The sequence below is a fragment of the Aythya marila genome (genome assembly GCF_965140915.1).
Source record: "Aythya marila genome assembly, chromosome: 5".
Taxonomy (NCBI): Eukaryota; Metazoa; Chordata; class Aves; order Anseriformes; family Anatidae; genus Aythya; species Aythya marila.
The window spans coordinates 16624807-16637439 of record NC_139046.1 but is presented as its reverse complement, the minus strand read 5'-3'; the positions used below and the strand labels follow the sequence as shown (position 1 = coordinate 16637439).

The 12633-nt window shown below is 35.3% G+C and overlaps 1 protein-coding gene across 2 annotated transcripts in view; it reads right to left on the bottom strand.

The window, feature by feature from the left end:
- Nucleotides 1-955: 955 nt before the first annotated feature.
- The window catches only part of TRIP11 (thyroid hormone receptor interactor 11), a 31709-nt gene continuing 20031 nt past the window's right edge, over nt 956-12633 (bottom strand). For both annotated transcript variants that reach the window (XM_082762163.1, XM_082762164.1), the window contains 6 exons: nt 12220-12319; nt 7247-7328; nt 6379-6493; nt 5704-5826; nt 4903-5050; nt 956-2865 (listed from right to left, as the gene is read on the bottom strand). In XM_082762163.1, coding sequence (XP_082618289.1) covers nt 2657-2865; nt 4903-5050; nt 5704-5826; nt 6379-6493; nt 7247-7328; nt 12220-12319 — 777 coding nt within the window. In that variant the 3' untranslated portion in view covers nt 956-2656. The remainder of the gene's footprint in view (nt 2866-4902; nt 5051-5703; nt 5827-6378; nt 6494-7246; nt 7329-12219; nt 12320-12633) is intronic.

The following is a 12633-nucleotide window of genomic DNA, read 5'->3' as shown; positions in this document are numbered from 1 at the left end:
CCCTTTTTCCTCACAAAAACACGATGAAAACAACTGATAAGGAAGAATTTCCAGCTACTGCACCTGCTCATATTCTACAAAGGCTTTTTTTTTTCCCCTTGCTCTGTGTGAAAGACCTGCACAATTAACAGGATAGACTACATGAGTCACAAACTTACATGTGGGAAACTGGCAAATATATACAAAACAGTTGTCAAGCACAGAGTAAACACAGAAGAAAAATCAGAGGAAAAAAATATTTCCACTAATCTTTCAGTAAAAACAACTCTTGAAGGTTTATTATAATCTGTGAGACAGCTTAAGAAAAAGAATCAAGGCTATGTAGTTTACACTTTTCAGTGTGAAAGCACTGGCTGGAACACTGAGTACATTTGATCTCTAACACAGCAATAAAACTCACTGATGCAATTGTAGAATAAGCCCTAGAGCAGAAACCTCTAAGCAAGGCGAATTTTATCATTAGTTCAACACTTCTCCTAGGACTTAAGCCTCTTCTATCCCTCCTATAGAGGATTTTCTCCTCTCCAAAGTAGCCTAGCAAGGAACTCTGAAGTTCTTCAATACTTTTGTGTGGCTTTTAAATTGCCCTCCTCAAACTGTTATAACTTACTGTATAAATGGAGCTGATTTACAGAATCCTGAAACAAGCAGTCTCACCATGTTTTATTTACTGGTACTTATAAAGCTTCCTAGAAGAGAAATGGGTACATATTAAGTTCTCTGCAAGTAAATTAAAAAAAAATACACTGAAGTTATTAAGATCTGCTCAGTTGTTACATTCAGAGGATAGTTATCAGCATGAGTCCACTTGCAGTTTATAGTATGTAATCCATTTGATTTTTAAATGTGAACGTTTCTTTGTGCTTTGACTTACCAAAAAGCAACTTTGTTCTGAAGCAGCTGCATATCCTCAAATAAACATGACTACAAGAACAAGACTGCATAGAAGCCATCCGATTTCAATTTTCTTTATATTTGTTATAGAAAAAGAGTTTACCCATTCCAGTCCAATAGTTTAAATGAAGATGTACATTTGAAGTACCATACAGAAATGTTCCCAGCAGACACAATTTTAAATTCTCATTACATTTATTACATAATGTAGAATATACTTTGGTACACTACTTGTTGCTGCTATTCTATCAGAAGTCAAACTGCCAAATTTATTACCTTGTCTACAAGGCAGCAAAAACTTTTAAATAAAAATTCAATATGGTCAATCTACTTTTCCAGGGTTGCATAAATCTTCAATGAAGCTTTGACATACTGGAGAAAAGGAACTCAAGCAGTTCTCAAGGTAAATACAGTAATTAAAACAAACTTCACTAGATTTCAAGGCAACAAAAGAAATTCACTATTTGACCTTTATATAAATAAATGCAGATTTCTTGCATTATTTTGGTTGATTCTGTACAAGTTTCAGTGATTAATTTTATTTAAATACAAGTCTTACAACAATTTAATCCAGGATCTCAATGAAGATGAGAAGGTTGACAGTTCTAATATAGAACTTGCACAACAGTTATCTTTTAACACTGACTAAACATGGAATGGCATATAAAAAGGTTTAGAAATTACACATTTTAAAATGAAGATATTTTACCTCAGATTCACTACTTTTGCAAGATGATTTGTATCCTTTAGTATGCAACTTCATCCTTTACCTGCCAACAATGTGTACAAGTTATCACAGCAAAATTTACAGAATAATTGACTTTGGCCTTGGTCTTACAAAGACCTATTTACACATTTGGGATAAGTAAGCATGTTCTTCCCTTTAAATTTTATACATATCTTCAAGCTTTAAGCCTGTATTTGAATCTACAAATTCCAGCAAGATAAAAAGTCTGTCAAATATACATCTTAGAGCATTAGAGTACAGTATCTTTATATATATGAATCTATCTTTTGCTATATTATCCACTCTTCATCACACAGACACCACTAGAAATGAAGCACTCACCTCCACAGTTAACTCCTTGGTGCTGATGAGTTTGACTACTGAAAGCAGTTGTTAGGCTTGGGGAAAAAACCTCTAATCTTTGTGCACAGATTAATATGCCTTAAATGCCCCCAAACATGATCAATATTGTAAGTAAGAGATACATATCTTAATGTAACTTAGTATAAGAAATTGTGTAGCTTGGGGGGGAACTGCAGTTACTCAGTAACCACATTCCCATATATTCACTGCCTCACTGTTTGGAGTTCGTATGATTCATTCAGCACCTCAAATAAGATGAGTTTTGGCTAGGCGTTTTTATTTATTCATTTTTAATTCTGGTTCTTGAAGGTCCACTGCCAATGGCAGATTATTTTAATGGAAAAATGGATCTCAACACCCAAAAAGTAATGCTTTCTATATACAGGTAACTGAAATGACTCAGAGTGTAACTAAGGGTTAAAAATCCTTCAATTTATCTTGTGACAGTCTAGCAACAAAATCTAACCCCTACTCAAAATGAATACCTGCTACCAAGAACGCAGCTCCTTCAATTTCCAAAGCACTGGTTAGTTTGTAATTAAAAGAAAGAAAAACAAGACAATTGCAAACAACTATATGACTTTTTACAGAAGGCCTCACTGTGGTAAATTATATACAGCATAGTGTTCTCATTTTCCTTAAAGTGCTATCATCGTATTGATTCAAAATCATCTATTGTTTCAGGAGGTCTTTCAGTACAGCACCAGCACTGGCATCAGGGGACACTGGCAGTGGCGTAAAAGTAGGCAAGGCATCAGAGATAGGTTTCATAAGCAGGTGTCCAGAACTAGTAGCAGGAGTTATGAGAGGCACTGCTGCAGATCGAGGTGCTAGAAATGGATTTGCATCTGGCCTTCTGCTGATTCCTGAGACTGCAGAATCTGAAATGTAAAACAAACAAAAAAGCCATCACTTCATTAGAAAGTTTTAATAACCCTACCCAATTTCAGAGCACTTGCCATGAAACAAATTTTACAACTGCATATTAGTTTTGCAAACATGAAAATCTTATCTTCTTTCTGTGCACTGCAGATGCTCTCATATACTTATTTCTCTCTCTCTTTTCTCACCTTGAATCACATCTGCCATGGCTTCTTTTGCTCACCATTCCCTACATCTACACTTCAGGTCACCAGTTACACCAAGGCACTTCCAGGACCTGTGCTTGTTGGCAGCTGAAATTTTGCAGCACCTCATGCTATGCAAAAGAAAACCAAGACACTTGCTCTGTGAAATGGAACACAAACACCCTGTGCAGAGGGGTTCCCTTCACTCATGCAAAACCAGACACGGAGTATCTGTCACATTGGCTCCAGCACTATGCCAAGACATAAGGGCCCTTGTACGTGCACTACAACACAACATGCAGGTTGGTTCCCCACTCCATGTGTACAGGGGAAGCTGCCCCAGGGTCAGGTTGAAGCAAGAACTTAATCTATCATTACAAGGGCTAAGTCACATGTGAGTCTTGACATATCTTTGTTATCTATTTGTCAAAATGTCACTTTTATTATCTTTGTTCCTAAATGATTTTAATCTAACAATCAACTTGCCCCTTCTCACCTTCCCCCATCAAAATCCTATCTTCCAGATGTAACCTGTTCTCAAGATTCCTACATCAGACATACAGCAGAAATTGAACTGAAATTCCCTTGTCACAATGAATAGTTGGATGAGTGACTTTATTCAGATTTTTTGTTTTAAGAGATCTACAATCATATAAACATCATAACTCTCATAAATGTGTTTGTGTGTAGATACTTAAAACCACTACCATATGGTTTATTTCCAGGAACCAAAAAACTTAAAACACATCAACAAGCCAGAAGGTTTGGCTCATATAGGTAAATTACAAGTACTTCTATAGCTTAAAAGCATACTTTACCAATTGTACTCTTAAACTACAAGCAAGAAGAGTAAAAAGAAAATTAAATTAAATTTTGGTTTATTAGAAAAGTAAACACTGCTTTCAGAGATAAATCGGTATTTCAAAGTAGATGTTTATACTTTGTAACATCCAACTACTTTATGTGAAATAAAATGTATTTTCAGAGCATATATATATATGCTTTGAAAATACATATATATTACATATATATCATATATATATGTAATATATATTACATATAGGTTTGGGGATACATGTCATGCATCATTCACTCTCCCCCATGAGTACAGCTGTTACAAGGTTCAAGCAAAAAAAGCTTCTGCAAATCAGCAGGACTGTATTAAAGTCCAGAATGCACGTGAAAAATTCAGCACAACCTGGTCCATTTCAACTGATTATTTCAATCCTATATTACTTATATAAAGTACACAGTTCCTTATAGAATCAGAATGAGAGCCAAAAACTATAAATTTTACCATGCAAAATAAAAACATAACTGCTCTCAGCCTCAGAAAAATTGAAGTCAAGGACTCATGCACAGCTTACAAAGATTTCAAATCACGCCAGGTACTTAGCTGATTTTACTTCAGTTCTCTCTGAGTGACCAGGTTCTACATATGCGAGAGGCACTACAAGGCTGGTATTACTTGCATTTTTCACTCAGTGAGACCCAAGCTGATCAACAGGGATGCTGAAAATCAGGGCTGGGTTCACCACTACACCATATGAAGTTGTCTGTTTAGCTTTAAAAGGTGCTGTTAAAGCTTTCCGTATCAAAGGGAATTTGATCCTTCCAGTGTTCATTTTAGGAAATGGGGTATGGTGTGAAGAGAGAGGGTGGCCAGTGCAGGAAAAAAATAGAGAGAAAGAAGAGAGAGAGTAGAACATTGTGGGGGAAGGCACAATGGAAAAAAAAAATAAAAATCATACTTCACAGATGAGGAATCATGGAAACATTTAAGTCCTCTCAAAAACTCTATGGTTAGTTATTTATATCTGTGTAAAGTTTCAATATTTCTTTAGATCGTACCTTGTATCTGACTGCTGGATGGAACACTGCCAGCTTTACCAGTTCCTGCTGCTCCTAAAGGTTTTATATCATGAACAGAGAGCTTGGGTGGAGGAAGGCTTGGGCAAGATTCTGTTTCAAGGAATTTCACAAACAATTCTGAAAAAGACTACAAGATGGTACAAGTTATATTTTACATGCTTTTCAACAGAACTTAAGTTAAAAATAAATACATTAAAAAAAACAAAAGCTGTCAGCAGGCTCCAAAGAACTCTGTACTGGTATTTAAAGTACTACTTAGTGAGGGACAACGTAAATTATTTTCAAAATACAAAGTTTTTGTTGTCTCAGTGAATGGCATTTATGTGAAATTCATACACTCTAAAGATAACACATACACTTCCACCATGGTTCCATTATTGATTTAAGTCAATTGTTTCAAGAAACCTATGATGCTACAGACATCACAAGTACTTCCTGTGTCCACACTCAAGCAAATCACTCCTCCAACAATGCTTTCGTTTGACAAAATGTCTTGAATTAAAAAAAAAAGTGAAATTTAAAGGACAAATGGGAACATTGTCGTCAAAATATGATACTATAGCATATAGTCCATACTGGAAGAAGTCATTGATCCCAGGAGCCAGCGGAACAGTAATCAGAGTTTTGTATTAGCTCAACGCTTATGACTGTGCAATTTTCTTCAAGGTACAGTAGGATCGGTACATTAAGCTCAATATACTTAGGAACCAAACTTCAGTACTAATACACAACTGCTCCAGTTCTTTACTCAAACACAGAGAGTACATGATTGATTCTTACACTATTAAAAACATTCTGATGAGTTGGCCTTAAAGGTGTATTAGGGACACTCTTTGACCCAGTTCCTCCACCAAGCCAGCCAGTCACCCATCTTGTAACTCCTCTTTGTTCTTCAGATAGTAACTAGAAGGTGTAAAAAAAAAAAAAAAAAAAAAAAAGTTAGGAAACAAAAAATAAAGCAGCAGATAAAAAACTGCAAAAACTGTTCTCATTTTATGTTTATCCACTACAAATGATGTGGGAATCCCACAGAATCCTACAGATAAATAAAAACTTCAATTATTATCAAAACCTCATTCTCTCCCTCCTGAAAAATGGCAGTCTAAAATCCTAACTCTTTGTGTAAAAATATAAAAGCCATATTCTTCACAATACCTAGTGGTACATACAAAACTGTCTTATTTTTCTTTAACCAACATATTACAGCTATTATGTGCAACACCATAAAGTTAAATCCTTTCCTTTCTGCATTAGTGTTCCTCGGGAAGACAAAATCCATATTAAATACAGTTATCATGAGATTCCATTAAGAACAGTGTGTCCCACATTAAACAAACAAAACACACTTCACCCCAGGAAGTACCAGGACAGTCACATTTAGTTTAGTAGCAAGTCATTCTATTTTCAGGTAAGCATACTGCAAATGAAGGAAGCCTAATTTTCAGGAAGCATTACCTGATCAAGTTCTTCCTTTTTTATTCCCAAGATACTTCCCATTAACCTTAACACTTCAGGACGTTTATTTTTTGGAGTATGAAAATGTCCAACAAAGAGATTTCTCATCAGGAGCCTGCAAAACAAAGGAAGCTTGTTACACTGCCTGCTCTGAAGTAGCAGCTGATAAGAGGAATAAATGCATCAGTGTTTCCTTACTTTTACCTAATTTACAATAACCCAAATAAACAAGCCAGTACAAAGAACTAAAAGGGAACCTCACAGATTTCTCTGCTCTCCAAGTTAAAACACTTTTTAAAACAAAGAGCTGCAATTTGGACAAAAGTAGAAATACTCTAAGGCAGTAAGGTGAAAATGAGTTGTACATTACCAGGCTTTGATGCAAGAGACACAATGCAGGAAAATATAGTTTCTCAAATCTTGACTCAGAACCTTTAAGCAGATACTTATGTACAGACCCAAAATAAGACCTAAGAAGGGAGCAGGGGAACTTATTTGCCTATCCTAGGTTCAGATCTAACACAGGGAAAGAACAAAAAGACTGAGAGATCAAATTGCACAGCATCCAGGTGATGCCATTCACACCTTGGTTGCATTGTAACAGATGTTCACTAGAACTCTCCGTTTTCAGAGCTCATGCTATTGAAGTGTAATTCTACTTAAACACATCAATAATATAAATTTATACACTTTGGTTTTAATAATCAAGATTACTATTCACAATCACCAAGCAATTGAAAAATGTAAAGATAACGAAAGCACATTACAAGCTTACATACAGAAGCTCAGTTCTGCACCACTCTTACAGCTGTTACATTATCTGCACATCACGCGCAGTAACAGAAATCTACAGTAATATGAGACTTACTTGTCCACTTTTCCTTCTGTGCTGTTGATGAGATTCATTAGTTTATTTTGTACATCTTCTAACATTTCTTTTCTGATCTCTCCTATAAAATATTAGGTCAAAGCAAATAAATTTACAGACTGCTTCAAAATGTATTGTTACAATACACACTTATCAAGATATGCTAACACATATATTTTTAGGCAGCATCAACATGATTTCTTAAAAAAGTGTCAACTCAGTAAGTGATTATTACCTGAATTCATAAGCTAGAATTTCCAGAACAATACTCAAAGCTACAGTACAGAAACATCCAGAATAGAAATCAACCACATAAGGTCTGATGAGCTGCTCTGTTCCACCTATATCACACAGAACTGGGAAGATGTTCTTGGTAAAAGTGTATATTCTATGGTGGCAATCCTTAATCCTTTTTATAACCTGATTATAAATCGTATGTTGTTATTGGGTCTTTGGATCTCAGTACTTAACCTCAAATACATTCCCTCTTGTCCAATTATTCCTTAGCACAAATTTCTCTACAATTTCTCTATAATTTCACTAACACAGACTATATGATAGCTTAAATATAGGATACACCTGATTACCCTGATAATTCTCTGTCAATAACTCAGGCTTCCCCTGACCTCCCACTAAACTCAAAAAGTAATGAAGAAAGAGATTCTCCTAAAGGTTTTACTTACTGGAAGCATTCTACAACATCCTGACTCTGAGGATACAAGACCCAAAGTTTTGTCTTTGTAAAATCTGGCTACGTTAGAAACTGGATAAAAATATCTGACATTCAGGTCTACACAAACTTACGCAGAAGCACAGAGTGAAAGCTGATAGGAAAAAAACTATTCCCTAACACAGGATTTAAGGACACTCATAACAAAATGCCCACAGACAAGAAAACAGATAGTTACAAGGTACAAAGAATTTTTTGAAGATAAGCTTCAAAACAGCAAAAATATTTTTTTCAGCAAACTCTGGTTCTGCAAGATGGTATCTTTGAAGTTACTTTTTCCTAATAAAAGCACAAGTCTTAATAACATACACAAGCCAAACAACATAATAAGGACCCTCAATGTGAAGACAAACTTGTATAAGCTGCAGTTGTATGAGCTTTCTCCCCTCCCTTCATAATGCTGAATCCTTCAGATGTTTTCAAACCCTATGGAAAAGCCGCTGAATGACTTAATCTTCCTACTATTTCAAAACCTCTTGTGTTCACGTGGATTAAAAGTGCTTCATAGAAAAAGTATACTTTTATTGCATCTGCCTTATAGTTTATTTCTAAAAAGCCTCAACACCTTTGTAGAAATGAGTGGATACCTTATAGCTATTTAAAAGAATTCTATTTTTCTTGAGAGAATGTGGAGACAAGGGAAGATGAAAGGTGACTTTTAGGAATTTTTATAAGTTTCAGATCACCTGGGATGCATGAGAAACATTCCACTCTCATTTCCACGTGACATTCAATCTTCAATAAATGCATGCCATAGCTATGCTGACACAACATGGTTCTCAACACTAGTAACTCCATGAGAACCTGAATGGAGTTTTGGTATATACACAAAGAACTAGGCTGTGAAATGGATAGAAACTAATTGTCCTATTCAAATACTCCAGAAATGTAAACAAACTCTTTACTTCACAAACATGACTTCTATAAAGAGTAGAACAAACAAGTGCCATGCTGGGAATGTTACTTAAAATTATGCTACTTTGTAATGTGGTTAAGCAGGTCCCCAAAATTTGAATTAAAAAAGTTCCAATATGTTTATGGAATAACAGCAGTTGCAGGAACATACATGGAGTTTGAGTTATTTGGGTCTCCACAGAATTCAAAGGAGTAAGAGTTAAACTACTAATACCAGTAACTTAACAACATGGCACCAGCACAAAAAAAACTCAGAGAAATGGCATCTGAAAAAAAGGTTTAAATAAATCTCATGATGTTGCTACTGCTTTACAGAGCAAGTGTTTTGTTTTTTTTTTTTTTTCCCCCAATTAAATCTACAAAATTATTTTTTAAAAAAAGCAATTAATAATTTAAGTGAAATGTTAATTCTAAGACTTTTCTATATTTTTTTCCTGATTTTTTTTTTTTTTTTAAATCGAAGAGGACTGTCTTTTAAGGACAGTTACATGGCTACATTCACCCACAGCGATTACACAACTCTAAATTAAATAGTTTTTAAATGGAATATTTCCTTCTAAAACAGCATCTTACAGTTGAAAAGGACTTAAACACATACTTTCTGTATGTGAAGAGACTGAATAACAAAAAAGACTTGAGCCAAAATTGAGCACGGGCTGCTGTAAACCAGACATTTACAGCAGTCTCCAATAATTTGTTAACCATTTATGGCAATCTAGAAAACTGCATCTGGTACATCTTATACTTTTCCATTAAAATCACTTCTCCTGCCAAAAAAATCCATAAAGAAATCCTTCAAAAGATTTGGCCAACAAAACTCTGTCTGGGAATGCATTTGGCCAATTTTCAATAAGACACTATATGTTTTCTTGTGTAAATACAGAAAATGGAGTGGTCTCTGTTTCAATAAAAATTATGATTTATTCTACAACAACATTAAAGTGCTGTTTCCTTTATACAACAACCCTGTTTCACATTTTTAAACAAGTAAATTGCTTGCCAATACAGCATGGTTTGATAGAATACTGAGACCCAATTTTCTCTCGCAGTTCAAACCCATTAACTTGTTACCCCCCTGCTTTAATTTAGTTTAGCTATCTAAATTAACCAGTAGGGTTGAGCTACCCATTTAATGGTGCCTTATTTGCCTATGTCAGAATTATTTTCAATCCAGGGTATTTGAAAACTTCTAAGACTTCTACTGTGATGTCTTTAGCAAGACAGAGATATAAAGATCAGTCAATTAAAAATAAATCTACTGATTTGGTACATGATTCATGCAGCAGCTTGAAATTTAATTAAAGCTGTAAAATTCACATGTGAACTCAGATCACTGCTATGACGCCCACTGGGATGTTGAACTTTACTTACACACAACAACATTTAAGTAAACGCCCTTTCAATTGTGTAGCATAAGAGTGGTAACTTTATATAGAGTTCTTGGTGAAATTGCAACGGCTTTCAAATGACTTTTTACACTAATTACAAGACAACAAACAAGTCTCCTTTAAGAAAACGAAATATATTTCAAGAAAAAATGAGTATCAATTAGTTGAATAGGGGCAGAACAAAGAGTTACCACTACATCCATCAGAGATGACTTTACAAGCACCTTCCCACAGCAAGCCTTAATTAAATGATTTTACCCCCATATTTCCTACAGAGATAGAGGGAAAAATATGAAGGTAAAAGCTGTTAAGTGACCTGCAAGTGAGCAAGCCTCTGCCCTTCAAACTCCCATTTGAGAGCCCCCTACAGGGAGCAATCAGAAGTCTTCCTCTGGCTTCAGATTAATCACATGTATACAAGTGACAGCTGGACCCTACCCTAACAGAGGATGCTGCAGTAACAGCAAATTGCAACGACCCACAGAAAGAGAAGAAAAGAGAAAGTAGGATTCAGCTAGGAAAATGGAGTAGGAAAATGCAATAAACAAAGAAACTAGAAGGAAAACAATAAAGAAAGAGCTTAATACTCCCTCGACAGTTGGTACTGTTAGTAAGTTCACCCATATCAGAACTATCATGGAACTAGACAGAGGTAACTTTCATTCTTGGTTCAAGGAGATATTCCAGACAGAATTACAGAGCAGGGCTGAGATTTATGTACAGAAATCCAGCAAAATTATTAGTTTTAAGTCCTGCTTTACCAAATGCTACAACTCCTTTGTCATGAAAACTACAATTAATGCAGTAAGAAAAAACAGCTATGTTATTTGTATACCTATTATATCATCTCCAGTTGAGTCTGAGCTTATAGATCTTACGGATGTTTGGTATTCAAATACACTGTACAGAAATTACCCTTAACTTTTTTGATTAGAATAAAGTTTAAGGCCATAAAACAGAAATATGTTGAAATGGTATCAGTTTTTACTAATAGGTTGTTCTGCCTTTTTAGGCTTCTCTATACAGCTTTAACACTAGAGGTGTTTATAAAAGAGAAGACTATGTATCTATCATGGATTTTATGTTTAAGTGATTTCATCATTTTCTTTTTCCCTTTCATTCACAGAATCACAAAGCCACAGAATAATTTATGTTGGAAGGGACTTCTTCAGGTTACTAAGTCCAGCCCCTCTACTTAAGCAGTCAGAGAGAGTAGATTGTCCTGGATTGTGTACAAGTGGGTTTTGAGTATCTCCATGGATGGACACACCTCTCTGAGCAACCTATCCCGTTGTTTGACCACCCTCACTGTAAATATTCTTCCTTTTCAAAACTGTTTCTCCTGGCAGAGTTCTTTACTGTCTGGCTAAGCTTTGTCTTCACATCCAAAGTAATGAAGCTCATCAAATGTCAGAGTACTTAATCTTAGAAGAGTATGAAAGCATCTTTCTAAATATGAGCAGTTAGGAAGCTTATTTGAAATGAGATCTAAAAATACAATCTAAAGATGAGTCCAAGGCCTTCCATGTAATCTCTTCAGTCAGTCTCATACCTGTGCAAGAGCTGCTCTCTCTGCATCTCAACAGCATACAATTTCTCTCTGCCTCAAAGTAACTCCCTCTGTGTGAAATATGGTAATTATTTTGGAAAATGTGACAGCATTTCATATTTCACAAACTTTTTACAGAGACACTGAACTAAATCAAGGGCTTTGGTGTCTAAAGAGAAGAAAACTAGAAAGCCTTCTCTTGAGAGAGATCACTAACAGAAGGAAAACACCTTTTTTAAAATTGTTTTATAAACTGAGTGAATACTCAAAAGGTGGCACAGAATTACTCTCTTCCCTCATAAAGGACATTTTGGTAAACTTCTAAGAACACTACATGTATATTGACTCCCCAGCTACTTGGAATATTTTAAGCAGAGAAAAAAAAAGTTACCTTCTTTCTTAAGCTCTTCAATCTGCTCCTCTTTAACATCAAGTTGCTCAGTAAGCCTTGATGCTGCATCCAGTGCAGCATTTGCCTCTCCTAAACTTTCCTGAAGAGAAGGTAAGAAAAGGACAGAGAGAGAAGCATGAGTTCACTATCACGATTATTCCGATACAACATACATCAAACACAACAGACACAAAGGCTTCAATCACTTGTACTCTAGAATAATTGGACTGTAAACACCCTCAGAAATAGGATATTCAGAGATATGCTACCTTGCTGGTCCTTCTTTCAGTCTCATCCTGTTTCCAACCCCTCAACCAGAGAAGACAAAATAACTATGTAACACTGTATACTCTGAAACAGTAACACTTAACACAATAGCTCAAAAAAAGTCAAAATTTGCATTAAATTTGTATT